This window comes from Malania oleifera, chromosome 2, assembly GCF_029873635.1.
Source record: "Malania oleifera isolate guangnan ecotype guangnan chromosome 2, ASM2987363v1, whole genome shotgun sequence".
NCBI lineage: Eukaryota > Viridiplantae > Streptophyta > Magnoliopsida > Santalales > Ximeniaceae > Malania > Malania oleifera.
In genome coordinates, this window is record NC_080418.1 from 96,491,419 (window position 1) to 96,505,560 (window position 14,142).

The window sequence follows — 14,142 nt, forward strand, 5'->3', positions numbered from 1 at the left end:
GAGGACACCACCCACTCCGATGCAACTTGTTAAAAAACTCCATAAAATCCTTCCAGATCACAACTTAACTATCTTGAAAGAAAACCACAGTTACAGCCATATCTCTCTTCTCAAACACAACTCCCCTCCCAATTTCAATATCGAAAGGTCTTTCCAATAAAATAGTAGAATCCTCACTGATAGGACACAATTGAAAATCTCTAGAATCAACCCGTGCTCAGAATTCTGAGTATACAAACTCCTATAAAATTCTGCAATCTGCTTCCCAATATATTGGGAGTCCCGTAACCACCTCCCAAGTCTAACTCCAATTATTTGATAGAACTTCTCCTCCTCCCATTGGCCACCCTATGATGTTCCAATCCCCTTTCCTCACCCACTTAACCCTCGATTTCTAACTTTGACTAAAGCCTTCCTGAAAAAGGATCAAGAACAAGTCATTACTAAAGTGACCCCTCGTAACTCTAACCTCCTTACTAGCCAAACTACACTCCTCCCAGCTACCTACACTTTAATTTCATCAAGAATCACATTCCTTCTCTATTAAGTCACCAAAAATATTTGTATTCCACAATTTCAAATTGTTTTCCACAAACTTCAACTTGTTCATAAATTTTAACACTGTCCACCCTTGAACGCTGCCCTCTCACCACCAAGTTTTAGTGGACTCCCTAAATGAAGGATGCATCAGCTACATATTTTCAAATTTGAAAGGGATAGGGCCTTATTTTATGGGGTTAGCATCCAACAATGGGCAACGATCCAAAATCAGTCTAGCAAGAGCAGTGCTATCATAATTACCTTTTGCTTTTATGAAGGATACTTTTTTAGTCTTTACCGGAATTGCCAATAAAATGGTTAAATTACACAGTTATTATCATAAATGACATCAAATTCAAGTCCAGCCATTTAAAGAATACATTGAACAATCAAGGGGAAATAAAACAATTTAAGTTAACATGTAAATCATCTAATCACATTGATCTTCAGCATACCCACTTGTATAAATGGAAATTACAGAGGTCAACAAGTTAAGGGATTGTTTGGAATCATTTATGTTTATTTATTTGTTTTACGTTTTCCTTGCTATACAATGAAGAAACAAGTCATGAAAATGCATTTGTTTATGTTGCCAGTCTTCTGTTTCTATTGTCAATTCTCATAAGAACTAAACATCATATTTTTATGGTTTTCAACTATGGCAACTGGCAACCTGTCTCTATAGTACTTTAATATCCAGAAAAAAATTTTGCAGGTTAGATCCATGACTTAAATTTCCACAAAATTGTTGAAATTTCCATCGAAATTTCTAGTTTCCATCACCCTTGAAATCAAAATGGTAGTCAATTCCCATCTTACATAATTTCCATTGAAATTTCTACAAATCATTAAAAATTTATGGAAATCTTGAAATCTTAGCGAAACTTGTCAAAATTTTAACTATACAATGAAATTTCCTCAGAATTCAAATGAGATTTAGGAGTGAAGTAAAATTTCTCTTTTAATTTAATTTTTTTTATAGAACCAAAATATTATTACAAGGGCTTTTGAAATTATATAAAAAAATAAACTTACAACAACGTTTTATTTATCCATTCATGTCTAAAATATCATTATTTGTATAATAAATAATATTTAAATGATTTATGAATTTCATTTGCATTACCTGAATATGTTTATTGCACATTATCTTACAAATATGTTTGATACACATATTATATTACAACTTTTCCACCTCACACACAACATAGATGTATTAACTTGTAATATATTAGTCTCAAAACTTACATTATTATGTCCATTAACCATTTCCAAAGTTTCATAAAAGAAATTCATGTTTTAATACTGATTTCCGGTATTTTTTCAAGTTGAAATAGAAATTAAAATTTCCGTCCAAATAACAGTACTTTTGGAGCTTCAAAATTTGACTCGAAATTGAATTTTAAGACCTTGATTAGATCATTCATTCTACAGAAAAATTTAATTAAATTAAAGTAAAATCACTAAATTTAAAACATATTAAAAATAATTAAAATAAAGATATCTATACAATTTTTCAAAAAATTTAAAATATATATAATAAAATATTCAAAAAATAATTTTGCTTTTTTCCAATTCTCATGTATAGTATAATTGTTCTTGGGGCACTAAAAAGTGAATTTAAAAATATAATAATCAACTACAATAATCATAATTAACTTCTATTTTCATTATAATGTTCAATAATTTAATTTTTTCCAATTTTTTTATTTAAATCATTTTTTTCAGTTGCTATTCAATTTAAGGAAAAAAATAAACAAAAGTTCAATTAGGTTTTAAAAGTTCATTAGTTTTGGAAATATTAACAAAACAGCTTGTTAGTTTTCTGCTATTAGTTTTTTAGTTTTATTTATGGTTTTTTTTCCCATAATTTTATATGGTGATACCAAACAGCCCCCTAAAATTCAAAACTACCATCAATCAGCCCTGATTAGTGAATGTTGATAGCAAAAATTCATGTCAGAGATATGATCACGGCCATCTGGCCTTGGAGAGTTTCCTTGTATAATAAAAAATATTTTGAAATAATAATAAAAAATCATCTATTAATATTAAGCATTTGAAAGTAATTTAACGGTATTAGTATACTCTTATATCAAACGAATTCTGCACATTCATTCCATTTATGGAAATTGTCAATTTGATTCATAGACTAAAACAAAAGCTTGTGTAATGACTTACAAAAGTTCAAAATCAATCTACTAAAAGTCTCATTAATGGTGTTTTTCCCCAACAATATTTGGCAGATAAGTGTGTGATAATAACAATACAATTTCTTCTTTCAATGTTGAGAGATTGATTAAAGCTTATCACATCATACAAATATTCATTACACTCCTCATTCAACTATGTGACCTTTATATGAGGTCTTCACACTTATCAAATCAGAATGTAGATATCCAGTATAGAAAAAACAAACATAAAAAGAGCATTTTTACCAAAAGGAGTAATAGTAGTGTATTTCTTAGAAATAACAGAGACACCAACCTCGTCAACTGGGGCATAAAGATTCTTATGGCTCTTCAGCTGAAAAACAAGATAAGCAGCATATGCCACGAGCATGACACAGCTGCTAAACCTTGAAAGAACTAATTCAGACTTTCCATAATGCAGCTCAGTGTGTGTGTAATGAAGGACAGCAGGAAATAGCAGACCCATGACTGCCATTAACAGCAATCCTGAGTTCACTACAGCAGAAGCCTGCCAATAAGATAAGGACAATTAATACTACTCTGTCAACCAAAATTTGAATGCCATATGAGAACTAACAACCTGTAATTGTGAATTCAAATAAAAAAAAGGGATAGTAATCTGTAATTGTGACAGACTGACCTTATTAAACATCTGATCCTTCTTTGAGTAAACAATTCCGCCACAGAAAAAAGCGCATCCAAGCACCAGCAACATGTTTGACAGAATTGATCCCAGTAAGGACTGTTGAACAACGCGTATCATACCACTTTTCAGTGCATAGATTGATATTATCAATTCTGTCGCATTTCCAAATGTAGCATTTAAAAGACCCCCAACTGCAAATTTTATTTGAGAGCACTATAAGTTATCCCAGAGAGAAAATAATGGTGGCAGACGAATGTCCTGTGAACAAACTATATCCAGGAGACTCCCAGAAAAAAATAAAAGTACAATACATAAACCAAGAAAAAAACGCCCAATGATCCCTGTGTTTGACACTAGCTAGATTGAATCTCTATGTTTCCAAATATTTCCATCCCTAAAGCTTCACAACTTTATCAAATTGTGTGTTTGCAAGTTGTTTCAACAAAAACATAAGTGGCATTTCAAAGACCTCTCTAGAAGAAAAATAAATATATAAATAAATGGAAGCTGGCACTGCATGCATTGCCACAAATTATTTCTAACACATTCTACATACATCTTGCTCATGGAGAGAGATATGAGTAATGGACTTCCTCCCTCTCTAACATGTGCAAATGCTATATAGATCATAGACCAGCTCATTCTCTGCCCTCCCTCTCTGCTTTTTAAGATATACACTTACTTCATATGGCAATAGTCAGCAAAGTTCTATTTGGTATAGCACCCTGTTTCAAGTATCAACAAAGAAGGAAGCATAGCATCCTACAGGCTTTGTGGATATACCCCTGAATGGATATTTAAATTCAAACATATTGCCACTGTTGCTGCTGCTGCTATAGCAAATATTCACTACAATTGTAGTTAGGTTGTGCATAATATGTGCTAGCCTACAAGTCTAGATCATGTTATTATGGAACTTAATCCAGCAAATCGTAACCCAAGCTGCTTAAAAGGATTATTGATGTAAAGTGGAATTTTAAAATTTATGTCAAAATTATATTGAAGATTTTATTTGTACTTCTATATATAAAATGTTTCATTATGAAAATTCATCTAAAATTTTTTAAATGTTTAGGGACTGAGGTTATTTTTGGTCAATCATGGTCAACTTGGGTTCTACCTATGCAGATACCCTACCGTGCTACATTAGAGTTGGTGATGGGGAAAGGATTGAGGTCAGACGCTGACTCAGGAAGAAACTTGGAAGCAACATGACACACCAAGAGAAGCAGCACTGCCGAGGAACAGCCGAAAAAAAATCAGGTCAATTAAAATCGCACAGGTTGGTTTGTCAACTGAGGAAACGCCAAGTAGACATGGTGCATCTTTCTAACAGAAAATAACATCTGCAAATATTGGGATGGCCAAGAAGGCGGTGAGAGCCTTACTGATTCAATAGTGCCTTTCACGCTAATAAGCAAAAGGCCAAATAGTGCTTTTTCCAAAGCAGGAACTTCACATTGTAAGATTAAGTGCAAGAAAATATGCACAAGAGACTACATTCATTGTTGTCTAATCTTATTCTGACTTGGGCATGGAAGGGTCATTGATCGAGAACTCTCTAACCAATTTTATTTTGCAGTTTGCTCTAGGATTCAAAATTGCAGTATTAGTTACCCTCTAGACTTTTGCAACATCATTTGGTGTCTAAAGTGCAGTATTAGTTACCTACTAGACTTTTGCAGCATCAATTGGCATCTTAGATGAGAAATTTCTAAAACATTCCTTGGTAACTCTGCAAAGAAATGCATGGTATGCAGGGTTTCCTACATTCCTAGGAGGGACTATCAGTCAACCATCACTACAAGGTTCCCATTGAGAAAATCCTACAGCTTAGCATACAAAGTGGTTGAACTATAGGAATATATCAATATCCTCTACCAAAAGATCTAAGCTTTATGAGCATAAAATAATCAAACACAATTCAATGCAACAAGGTCAAAGTTGGTAAACCCTACCCAGCAAACTATCTTGACCCACTATAACTAGAAGGGATTCCTATCCTAGATCCCTAGAATCCAAGGTGCATCATAGCTTAATCCCTGAGTAGAAACACAATGAGGAAGCGAGCATAATCTGGAAGAATTTTTAGCTCCCACAAGGACTTACTGAGGAAAGGGATGCATTATAACACATTACTCTCAAAATGATTGGATAGTCATTGCAGACGAACACTTGCCTTGGAAGATGAAGTTAAAAAGAGGAAAAGACAAGAAAGAAGACCAACAACGAAAAGCTCACCCAACCATAGAAACAGGTTAAGGCACCAATTGCCTTTCTTTTAAGGTGTCTCGATAAGCCCTTGTTGGTTGCCAAAAACATTGAGACGCCTTAGATAAACAACCATGATGAGACTCAGGACCATACCAAACATGTGAAGGACTTTTCAACAGTCATGATGCTTCATGTAGTCTTAGATGTCTTCATGTGGTTGTCTTTTGCAAAAACGCTGAAAGTTTTTGCTCTCAGCCAATGATGTATGAGCCTTCTGCAAAATTTGGTTCGCAATTTGATCAACTATACAAGCTATTCACGACACGATTAATAATCAAAAGGTGAGAAAGTTGGAACTTGGTCGTAAACCTAATGGCAATGAGACAGCACCACAAATCCTTGAGAGTAAACCCAAAGATTCAATATGGAAGCCCACAAAAGAAACAAAAGCATGACCCTAAGCAATCTTTTCATAATCATGCCACTTTAAATCTATCTCGATCAGAAATCTTGATACATATTCAAAATGACAATTCAAAGAGATGACCAAGGAAAATGAAGGTCGAAGCCAAGACACCAGACATAAATAAGTGCTGTCGTTTTCACTGATCGAGATCACGGACATGATAGGAACGAGTGCAAAAATCTTAAATAAGATAAGAGTATTTAATCTAACAATGATTTCTTGAAGGTATAGCCATAGACCACTTGATGATGGAATTGGAGACAAAGGTGGCGCCAATTGATAACCAACCCAACGTTGATGTCATCCATTGTCATTTCAAGAGGGCTAGCTGGAGAAGAAAGCTCAAGTCTTCATAGTGGATCTGTGGAAGGTTGAAAGAATATGAACAAAAGAAACCTAAGTTATTAAGGATGAAGAAATTCTTCCTTAGAGACTAATTCAAGAAGTGTATCACACCCTGATAATGATGCACTCTTTATTACTGCGATAATTGACTACTATATGCTAAAAATAATATTGGACAATGGCAATTCAACCAACATATTACTTCACCATGTGTTCAATAAATGAAGTGTTGTGAAGATCAGTTAAAACCTCTTAAAACTCAACTTATGGGGAACATAAGAGAAGCTATCTAACCTCATGGGCAAATGAAACTACCAATCACTTTGATACTGGGTTACACAAACCATGGCGATGATAGACAACCTCATGGTGAATGAAACCTCATCATATGATTTCATACTAGGGAAGGAATACCATGTTTAAACCAAATGAGCACTTCAACTAATCTCTTATTGAAATTCTTGACAAAGAATAGTGTGGAAAGAGTACATGGAGATCAACCAAAAATAGGCCAATGTGACAACATTGATGGATAAGGTTGAGGCTCTAACTCTAGACAACATTGATGGCTGATAAAAGTGACCAGACCAAGGGCTAAACCGATGAGCTCATGCAAATTGTGATAGTCTAGTTCGAAGGAATAAATAGTTAAGACCAATTTCGAGATACAAAAGAATTTGAGATCAGACTAATCTGACTCCTCAATCCAACATTTATGTGTTTAGAATGTCCGCCACAAATATGTTAACCCAAAGGTGATGGCACAAGCGCAACAAAAACCCCACCTTCCAACTTATCATATTGAAGAAGAGGAAGCAAGCGCTGGACGAAATCCAAGCAATCAGTGAGGAAGAAAAGTTCATTAAGGCCAAGATTCTGAAGGATATTAAGAATGGCTGGCTAACATTGTGATGGTTTAAAAGGCCAACAATAAGGGGAGAATCTTTATTGATTTCACTGACCTTGATAAAGCTTGCCCAAAGGACAACATTCAATTTACAAGAACAAATCAATATTCAATCACAAACTGCTAACATTCATGGATGCCTATTCAAGATAGAAGCACAAAGAAAGTTGTGATAACCATACCCTTTAGGCCACGATACATTTAAACTATTTTGATAAATTAGCATGACTTGCTTTGTCTTGCAATAAACAAGTTCATACTAGCCATGTTATTCATTTATTTGAGTTGTGTTATTGGGGCAGAGAGAGAGAGAGAGAAATGATGAGGTATGCTGAAACCAGGTGTGGCACCTGGCAGCATTACAGACCAGCAGCAGCCAGCTGGCAGCTCTGAAAACTAGCAGCAGAAACCTAGCACACAGATGTCAGCACTACAGGAGCCCTGTTGCCACCAGCTGCTACGAACCTGCCATACGTCCAGCTGCTGTCTTGACATTTGCCACAAACCCTTGCTGAAAACCCTAGTTCTAGAGAGACAGAGAGGGGGGGGGGGGGGGGAGATAACTCTGCATAAAATCACGGAAACTCAGAGAAAATACAGGAAATTCAGAGGGAAACTTGAGCTAAGTTGAAGAAGCTGAAAAATCAAGATAGGTGTTCTTAATCTTTATTTATTCACCTAGGGATTTTGGGAATTTAAAGGAAACAAGGGTAGAAAATTGCATAAAGTTGAATCCTAAGAAGGAAGATTTAAGCTTGTAATCTCTAATTACTTGATATAGCAGCATAATGCATATATGGTTTCTTTAGTTATCATAGTTACATATCTTGTTTAGCTGGAAAATTTTCATGCAATAGATATTCATCTTGTAAGGATTATGGTCTTACTTGCTATGTCAAAGCTTGTATATGCATATGTTGAATTGTTATTTTGTGAAATAGATGACACCATGTGTTATCGTGGTTGTGAAATTGTGGAATTTGAGAAAGTAGGGATTGTGTCTCCCTTGAGGAAAAGGCCCTAAACCTCCGGAGGGTATTTCCACATTAATCAGTGGTTGGCGAAGCTGTAATTTGGCACTTGTTGGTATTTCTATATTAAGCGGTAGTTGGCCAAGCTGGAATTTGGCACTTGTTTGAGATAAAATGTGCACTTAGTTGGGATAGCACTACTATGTTGGAAAAAAATGTGTAAATGCATGCTATTTGGATGTTTTGCGATGGTCACTTTAGATGAACAGATTGCCTAGGATAAAGAGTGTGTTCATGCATATTGTTTTCAACAAAGTTTGTTCATGCACCTTATGATCATGCATACATGTAAGAAATCATGTGTTAAGTATTGAAATTCTTATTTGAATAAGGGGGAGTTAAAAAATGTCTACTAAACTTGTGATTGCTCACCCTATTCCTTAATAATTTCAGGTTCAAACTGAAGGAGAGCTCCACTGTAAGTTCTCCAAGATACTACCATTTTGACATGTATTATAGGTTGGTAGGGAAACAATAGGGATGCTAAGTGTGTGTTCGATTTTTTGGCGGTTATGTATGTAAACTAGGGAATGTGAAAAATGTTGTATGTAAAGTACAGCCCAATGTAAAGAGCTTGTCACTGAATGAAAAACATTTTTTAGTTGCTTACAAAATATATATATATATATATGTCTTGTGTTTTCAACAAATGTTCACTCTTAATTAGCTTTTGACTTGTTTCCAAACGATGATTTGTAAACAAATTCTTGCCTAGGCCTAGTGACTCCATTGGATTTTAGATGAAGTCACAGCTGGTCACGTGCCAAGAATAGGGATGTGACGAAAGCACCCTCCTAATTATAAGAACACCTGTAAGGAAATACTGAGGTAATGCCTTTTGTGCTTAAGAATGCAAGTGCAACCTACCAACAAGAAGGCAGTGATGGATGTGGTAGATAGTTGTTAGGCCTTGATAGCAATTGATGTAGGAGATCAACAGACAAATAACGAGAGAGAGAGAGAGAGAGAGAGAGAGAGAGAGAGAATTGAGGGGGAGAAACAGCAAGAAGAAGAAGAAGAAGAAGATGTTAGGAGGGAGAAAGAGAATATATGTGACGGAGAAGGAGAAAAAGACAGCTGTGTGATAGAGAAATACGTAAGGCTCAATTAATCATCCCAAGTTCCGCGTTCTTACATCATAAGTATATGTTTATAGGAAACTAAAAAACTTATCAAACTAATAAAAATTACAAAATAACCCCCAAAACAGTCAAAAATCATATAATGACCCTAAAGAAATTAAAATTTACTGAAATAAACACAATCCCCAAACTAATATAAAATCCCTCATTTTTAAATCGTCAAACACAATTTGCTCACCTAAAATTATCCACAAGCAATCCCCCATCATTACCACTCTGAAGACAATGAGAGAAGTCCAAAGTTAGCTGGCAAAGTAGGAGCCGAGACAGCAGAGTGTTTCAAAGTAAAGTGCCTCTTGTTCTTGCAATTATGCAAAATTTAGCAATTTGTCAATGGACATCAGAATGTACGCAAGCTTTTGAAGATCTGAAGACATATTTTGGCTCTCCACCTACACGTTTGGCACGTAGCAATGGAATGGAATCAGGAGAAATAGAATCAAATTTATCACTTGATTTAGCCACCCTTTCCGTTCGAATTTTCATTCCATTCCTTTCCTACCTCATTTCATTTGCAAACCAAACATGCCAAAATGGAAGATGAGCTATTTCTTTAATTCTCTATTTAGTATTATCTGATCATTTGGTTACAATTCGAGATGAGAAGGTTCAAAGGCTGATCTACTACCTCAACAAGGCCCTGATGGACCAAAGAAGAGAGAGTCACTGGCTGAAAATCTTGGGGGTTTCCAACCAAAATGGGTACATTTGAAATTCAAATTCAAATTACCAAAATAAGGGACATTTCAGACTAACAATTCTGGGGCAATCTGCATTTTAAAAATGCAGGCAGCCATCAGTTCCACGCTGCCTGCCATCATGAGTGTGACTAAGCCTTGGTGGACAGCATTTAATGCTGTGCACATTAAAAATGCAGACAGCATTAAAATATTTCCCAATTCCATCCTGCAGGTCCCCAATGACCTTTTCATAAAACGATCGGCAGGTCCATATGCATCAGGCTGCCTCATAAGACCCTTCTTCCCATGTCTTATAGTTTGGGCTTGATGGAGCAGCTTCTCTTGTCTTTATGTCCCCCCCCCCCCCCACCTGTGCTTTTTTATTTAAATTATAATTCTAAATGCTTCGTTCTTTCATGGAGTTTTAGAAAGAGAGAGATTAAGGCGTGTCACTATTGAACAGAAACCACACGATTGGGTTTGCATAATGAAATTCAAGGACCTATTTGGTGTTTTGGACAGGGAGAGACCAGATTATAGATGGATAGGACTAGCTGGATTTGGTTCATTGTTCCGCATTGATCCATATTCAACATTGGCTTGGAATGCAGTGATAGAAGGGTTCATGAAATGGGCTTTGTTCCCCTTTCATGTGGTTCCTCCAAGAGTACATCCAAGCTCAGATGGTACAGAGGTGGAATGTCCTGTTTCCATAATTGAGTGATTCATGAACTTTTATGGAGCAACAAATCAAAGGAAGGTTGAGTTTGTTTGCAAGGCTGAGGAAGTCTTTAATTGCAGGGATGAGTGTGTGTGCATGTGTTGTTGGGGTTTGGGACAGCATTTAATTGCATGTTGGATTTTGGACGAAAACATTTACAGGATCAAAGGTTGCCCCCACTCAATCCTTCATCACGGCTCAACGCTCCATCAGTGGGGCACAGGGCTGTTTACATCTTCAAGATACACATTGCCCCAGATTGCAATTAGTTTACAATGTGCCCTGTTTGGTATTTTAAATTTCAAATATACTTATTTTGGTAAAAAAAAAAAAAACCAAAAAACCAAAATAAGTATATTTGAAATACAAAATCCATTGCCAGGCCACCTCCAATGAGCCCAAATGGGTTTTGAACATGGATGGAAAACTTCAGTCAGATCACTTTATAAACACCTTAGCTCCCTGGCCGAGTGCAGTAGCAATTTCCTTGCAAACTCATTTGGAAAACTGCAGCCCCTGCAAACGTTGCTTTTTTCACATGTGGGGCAACTATTGGAAGGATCCTTACCATTGACAATCTCCAGAACAAGGGCTTATCTCTCATTAATAGGCGCCTTTTATGCCAGGGTAGGCTGAAACAGTTGAGCACATCCTTTTGCACTGTCACGGACCAGAAAAATATGGAACTTGGCCATCTCCATGGTCAAGCAGAAGTGAATCACTGCAGCTATGGTGGAGGGCAAATTATGGGCATGGAAAGGGATCCACTCAAAGAAGGAAGGAACTAGGAAGAAAGTCTCTTTCCCTCATCCCCCTTTTTTTTGGGTGGATGGAGGGAGAGGAATAGGAGAGCTTTCGAAGGAATGGTTTCACCCCTTCAGGCTGTCATACACTGTTGATAACTATGATTTCTAGTTGGCAAAGTGAGCTGGTTGGGAGGGACCTTTTTGTAATCCTTGATTCCCTTGACACCTTAGTGTGAGGTTTGTGTTGTTTTTTGTTGTTTCCGTAGTACTTGGATGGCAACCCCTATATGCCTTCATCCTTCAATCAACAAGATTTCTATTCACTGATAATAAATATATACATATGCTTATTTTGGTAAGGAAAAAAAAACTCAAATCTTAGTTTTAGGCTCTTAATTGTAGCACAAAAGCTACACGCTTACTTCCAAACTCATACAGTAATAATCCTAACTGCTCAGCTTCTCTCAAGGAAATTCTTCTGTTTCTGTTATATTTAAAGTGGATTCACCCACTTTGGTGTCCACCTATAATTTTCTAAAATATTTTTACACAAATATTGGTTGAATAATGAATATAATGTAATATAAAAATATGTCTTAGGTAACCATAACTAATTACAACAAACACATAAATATGCTGTAATAACAAAAACATAAGTACAATTTTAATTTGGCCTAAAAATATTAAAATATTCTGCTAAATTATAAAATTTAATCAAAAAATTTGCTGAACCATATTTTGTTCAACAATGTATGTTAATTGTTGTTGGGAAGATTAATGAAGTGGTTCATGGAACTAAATGAATTTGATATCCAATATAGGCCATATTAAGCATGAAAACCCACATATGAATTCACTACCTCACTATAAGTTACAATACCCTTGGATGAACAACAAAAGCAGGCACAATGATTGCTACATGCGGATGGATCCTCCACTAAATAAGCCAATGATGCTGGTCTGATCATGACATCCCTGAAGGAAATGTGATTGAATACGCTCAAATTAGTTTTAAAGAAGCAAACAATGAAGCGGAGTATGAAGCACTAATTTTCAGACTAATTTAGCTCAGACTGTAGACATAGAACATCTAAGAGCTTGCATCTTCAACTGGCCTTTAAGTGAAAAGTGTTATAAGTACTTATTTTTTAAGTGCTCCCAAACAGGGACTTAATAGGCTGGTAAGAACTGAAATACTTGTAGATCAGACTGTTGAAAAGAAAGGTCAAGTCACGCAGATCAATACAAGATCAACCAGATTCAACCTCAGCGGATCTTATCCTCACTTGCTGGAGAGATGGCACACTTCCAAAGGACAATAAGAGGCCAAGAAAGTCATGGAAAGGGTTGCTTAGTAGACCATACATCAAGGCCCCCTCTATGGGAGATCATTGGTATTACCTAGTTATGTTGCGTAAGCCCCATGGAAGCCAAGTGTAAGAAATACATGAAGGCAATTGTGGTAAACTCCTAGGGGTGAGTCAATAGCCTTCAAGGTCGCAAGAGTGGGTTATTACTTCCCAGTTTGCTGACATGATTGAGCTAGCTTTGCAAGTGTGGTAGTTGATAGAGCAATTCTATCATTATCCAGCAACCATAGTCCACATCCTTTCAACCAATGAGGGATGGATATACTAGGACCTTTCGAGCAGTTAACACAGAGAAGGTTTTAGTTGCAGTTGTCAATTACTTCATCAAGCAAGTAGAAGTACAGCCCCTAGCTTGGATCACGAGAGAAGCTGTACAGACCTTCACCTGAAAATCAATCATAACTTGGTATGGAATCCAACTTATGATTGTATTCGATAATGGTGATAATGGGTTGTTACAAAGGTTCTTTGAAGAGTTTGGCATTCATTTGTGATCACAGCAATTGAATCCTGTAAGAAACAAACAGGCTGGTGTCACAAACTAGATTACCATGTCTAGATTGAGAAGACAAATAGCTCTCACTCCAAAAAAGTGGGTTGATGAGCTACTAACTTTGCGTTGGGCACAACTATGAGCAGGTTGCCTGCAAGGAAATCTAATCCAAAATGTCTTTCAAATCAGAAGCATAAGCTTCATGGAGATTGTCTCCTTACCATGTAACATGGTTCAACACTGAGGTCCAATAAGGATGACCAAAACCAACTAGCTAACATGGACCTTGAAGAGCACAAACAGGAAATGAATGTTTGAATACTAAAATTGCTAGTAGCACATAGCTCACACTCACAACCCCCAATCAAAACTCAGAAATGTCAAAGTTGGGGATTTGTTATTAAGAAAAGCTACAGTTATACGAAACACTGGAATATGGAACAGGTTTTGCTAAACTAGGAAAAACCATATCAAGTAGTTGGGGTTGTGAGAATTGGGATATACAAATTCAAAGACCTTTATAGAATGTTGCAAATTTAAAAAACCTTTATCAATAAAATTCATTGATTCCCCACAATGCGCTTCAAGTCTTAAGGGGTGTTTGGTATTATTTACATTTTTTTGTTTTTTTGTTTTTTTTTTTTTTTTT

General features: G+C 36.0%; 1 protein-coding gene across 3 annotated transcripts in view; it reads right to left on the reverse strand.

Annotated features, from left to right (window-relative positions):
* The window catches only part of LOC131148824 (vacuolar cation/proton exchanger 5-like), a 34,503-nt gene that overhangs the window by 11,599 nt on the left and 8,762 nt on the right, over positions 1-14,142 (reverse strand). For all 3 annotated transcript variants that reach the window (XM_058098756.1, XM_058098755.1, XM_058098757.1), the window contains exons 6-7: positions 3,373-3,569; positions 3,028-3,240 (exon numbers count right to left, since the gene is read on the reverse strand). In XM_058098756.1, the coding sequence (XP_057954739.1) occupies positions 3,028-3,240; positions 3,373-3,569 (410 nt within the window). The remainder of the gene's footprint in view (positions 1-3,027; positions 3,241-3,372; positions 3,570-14,142) is intronic.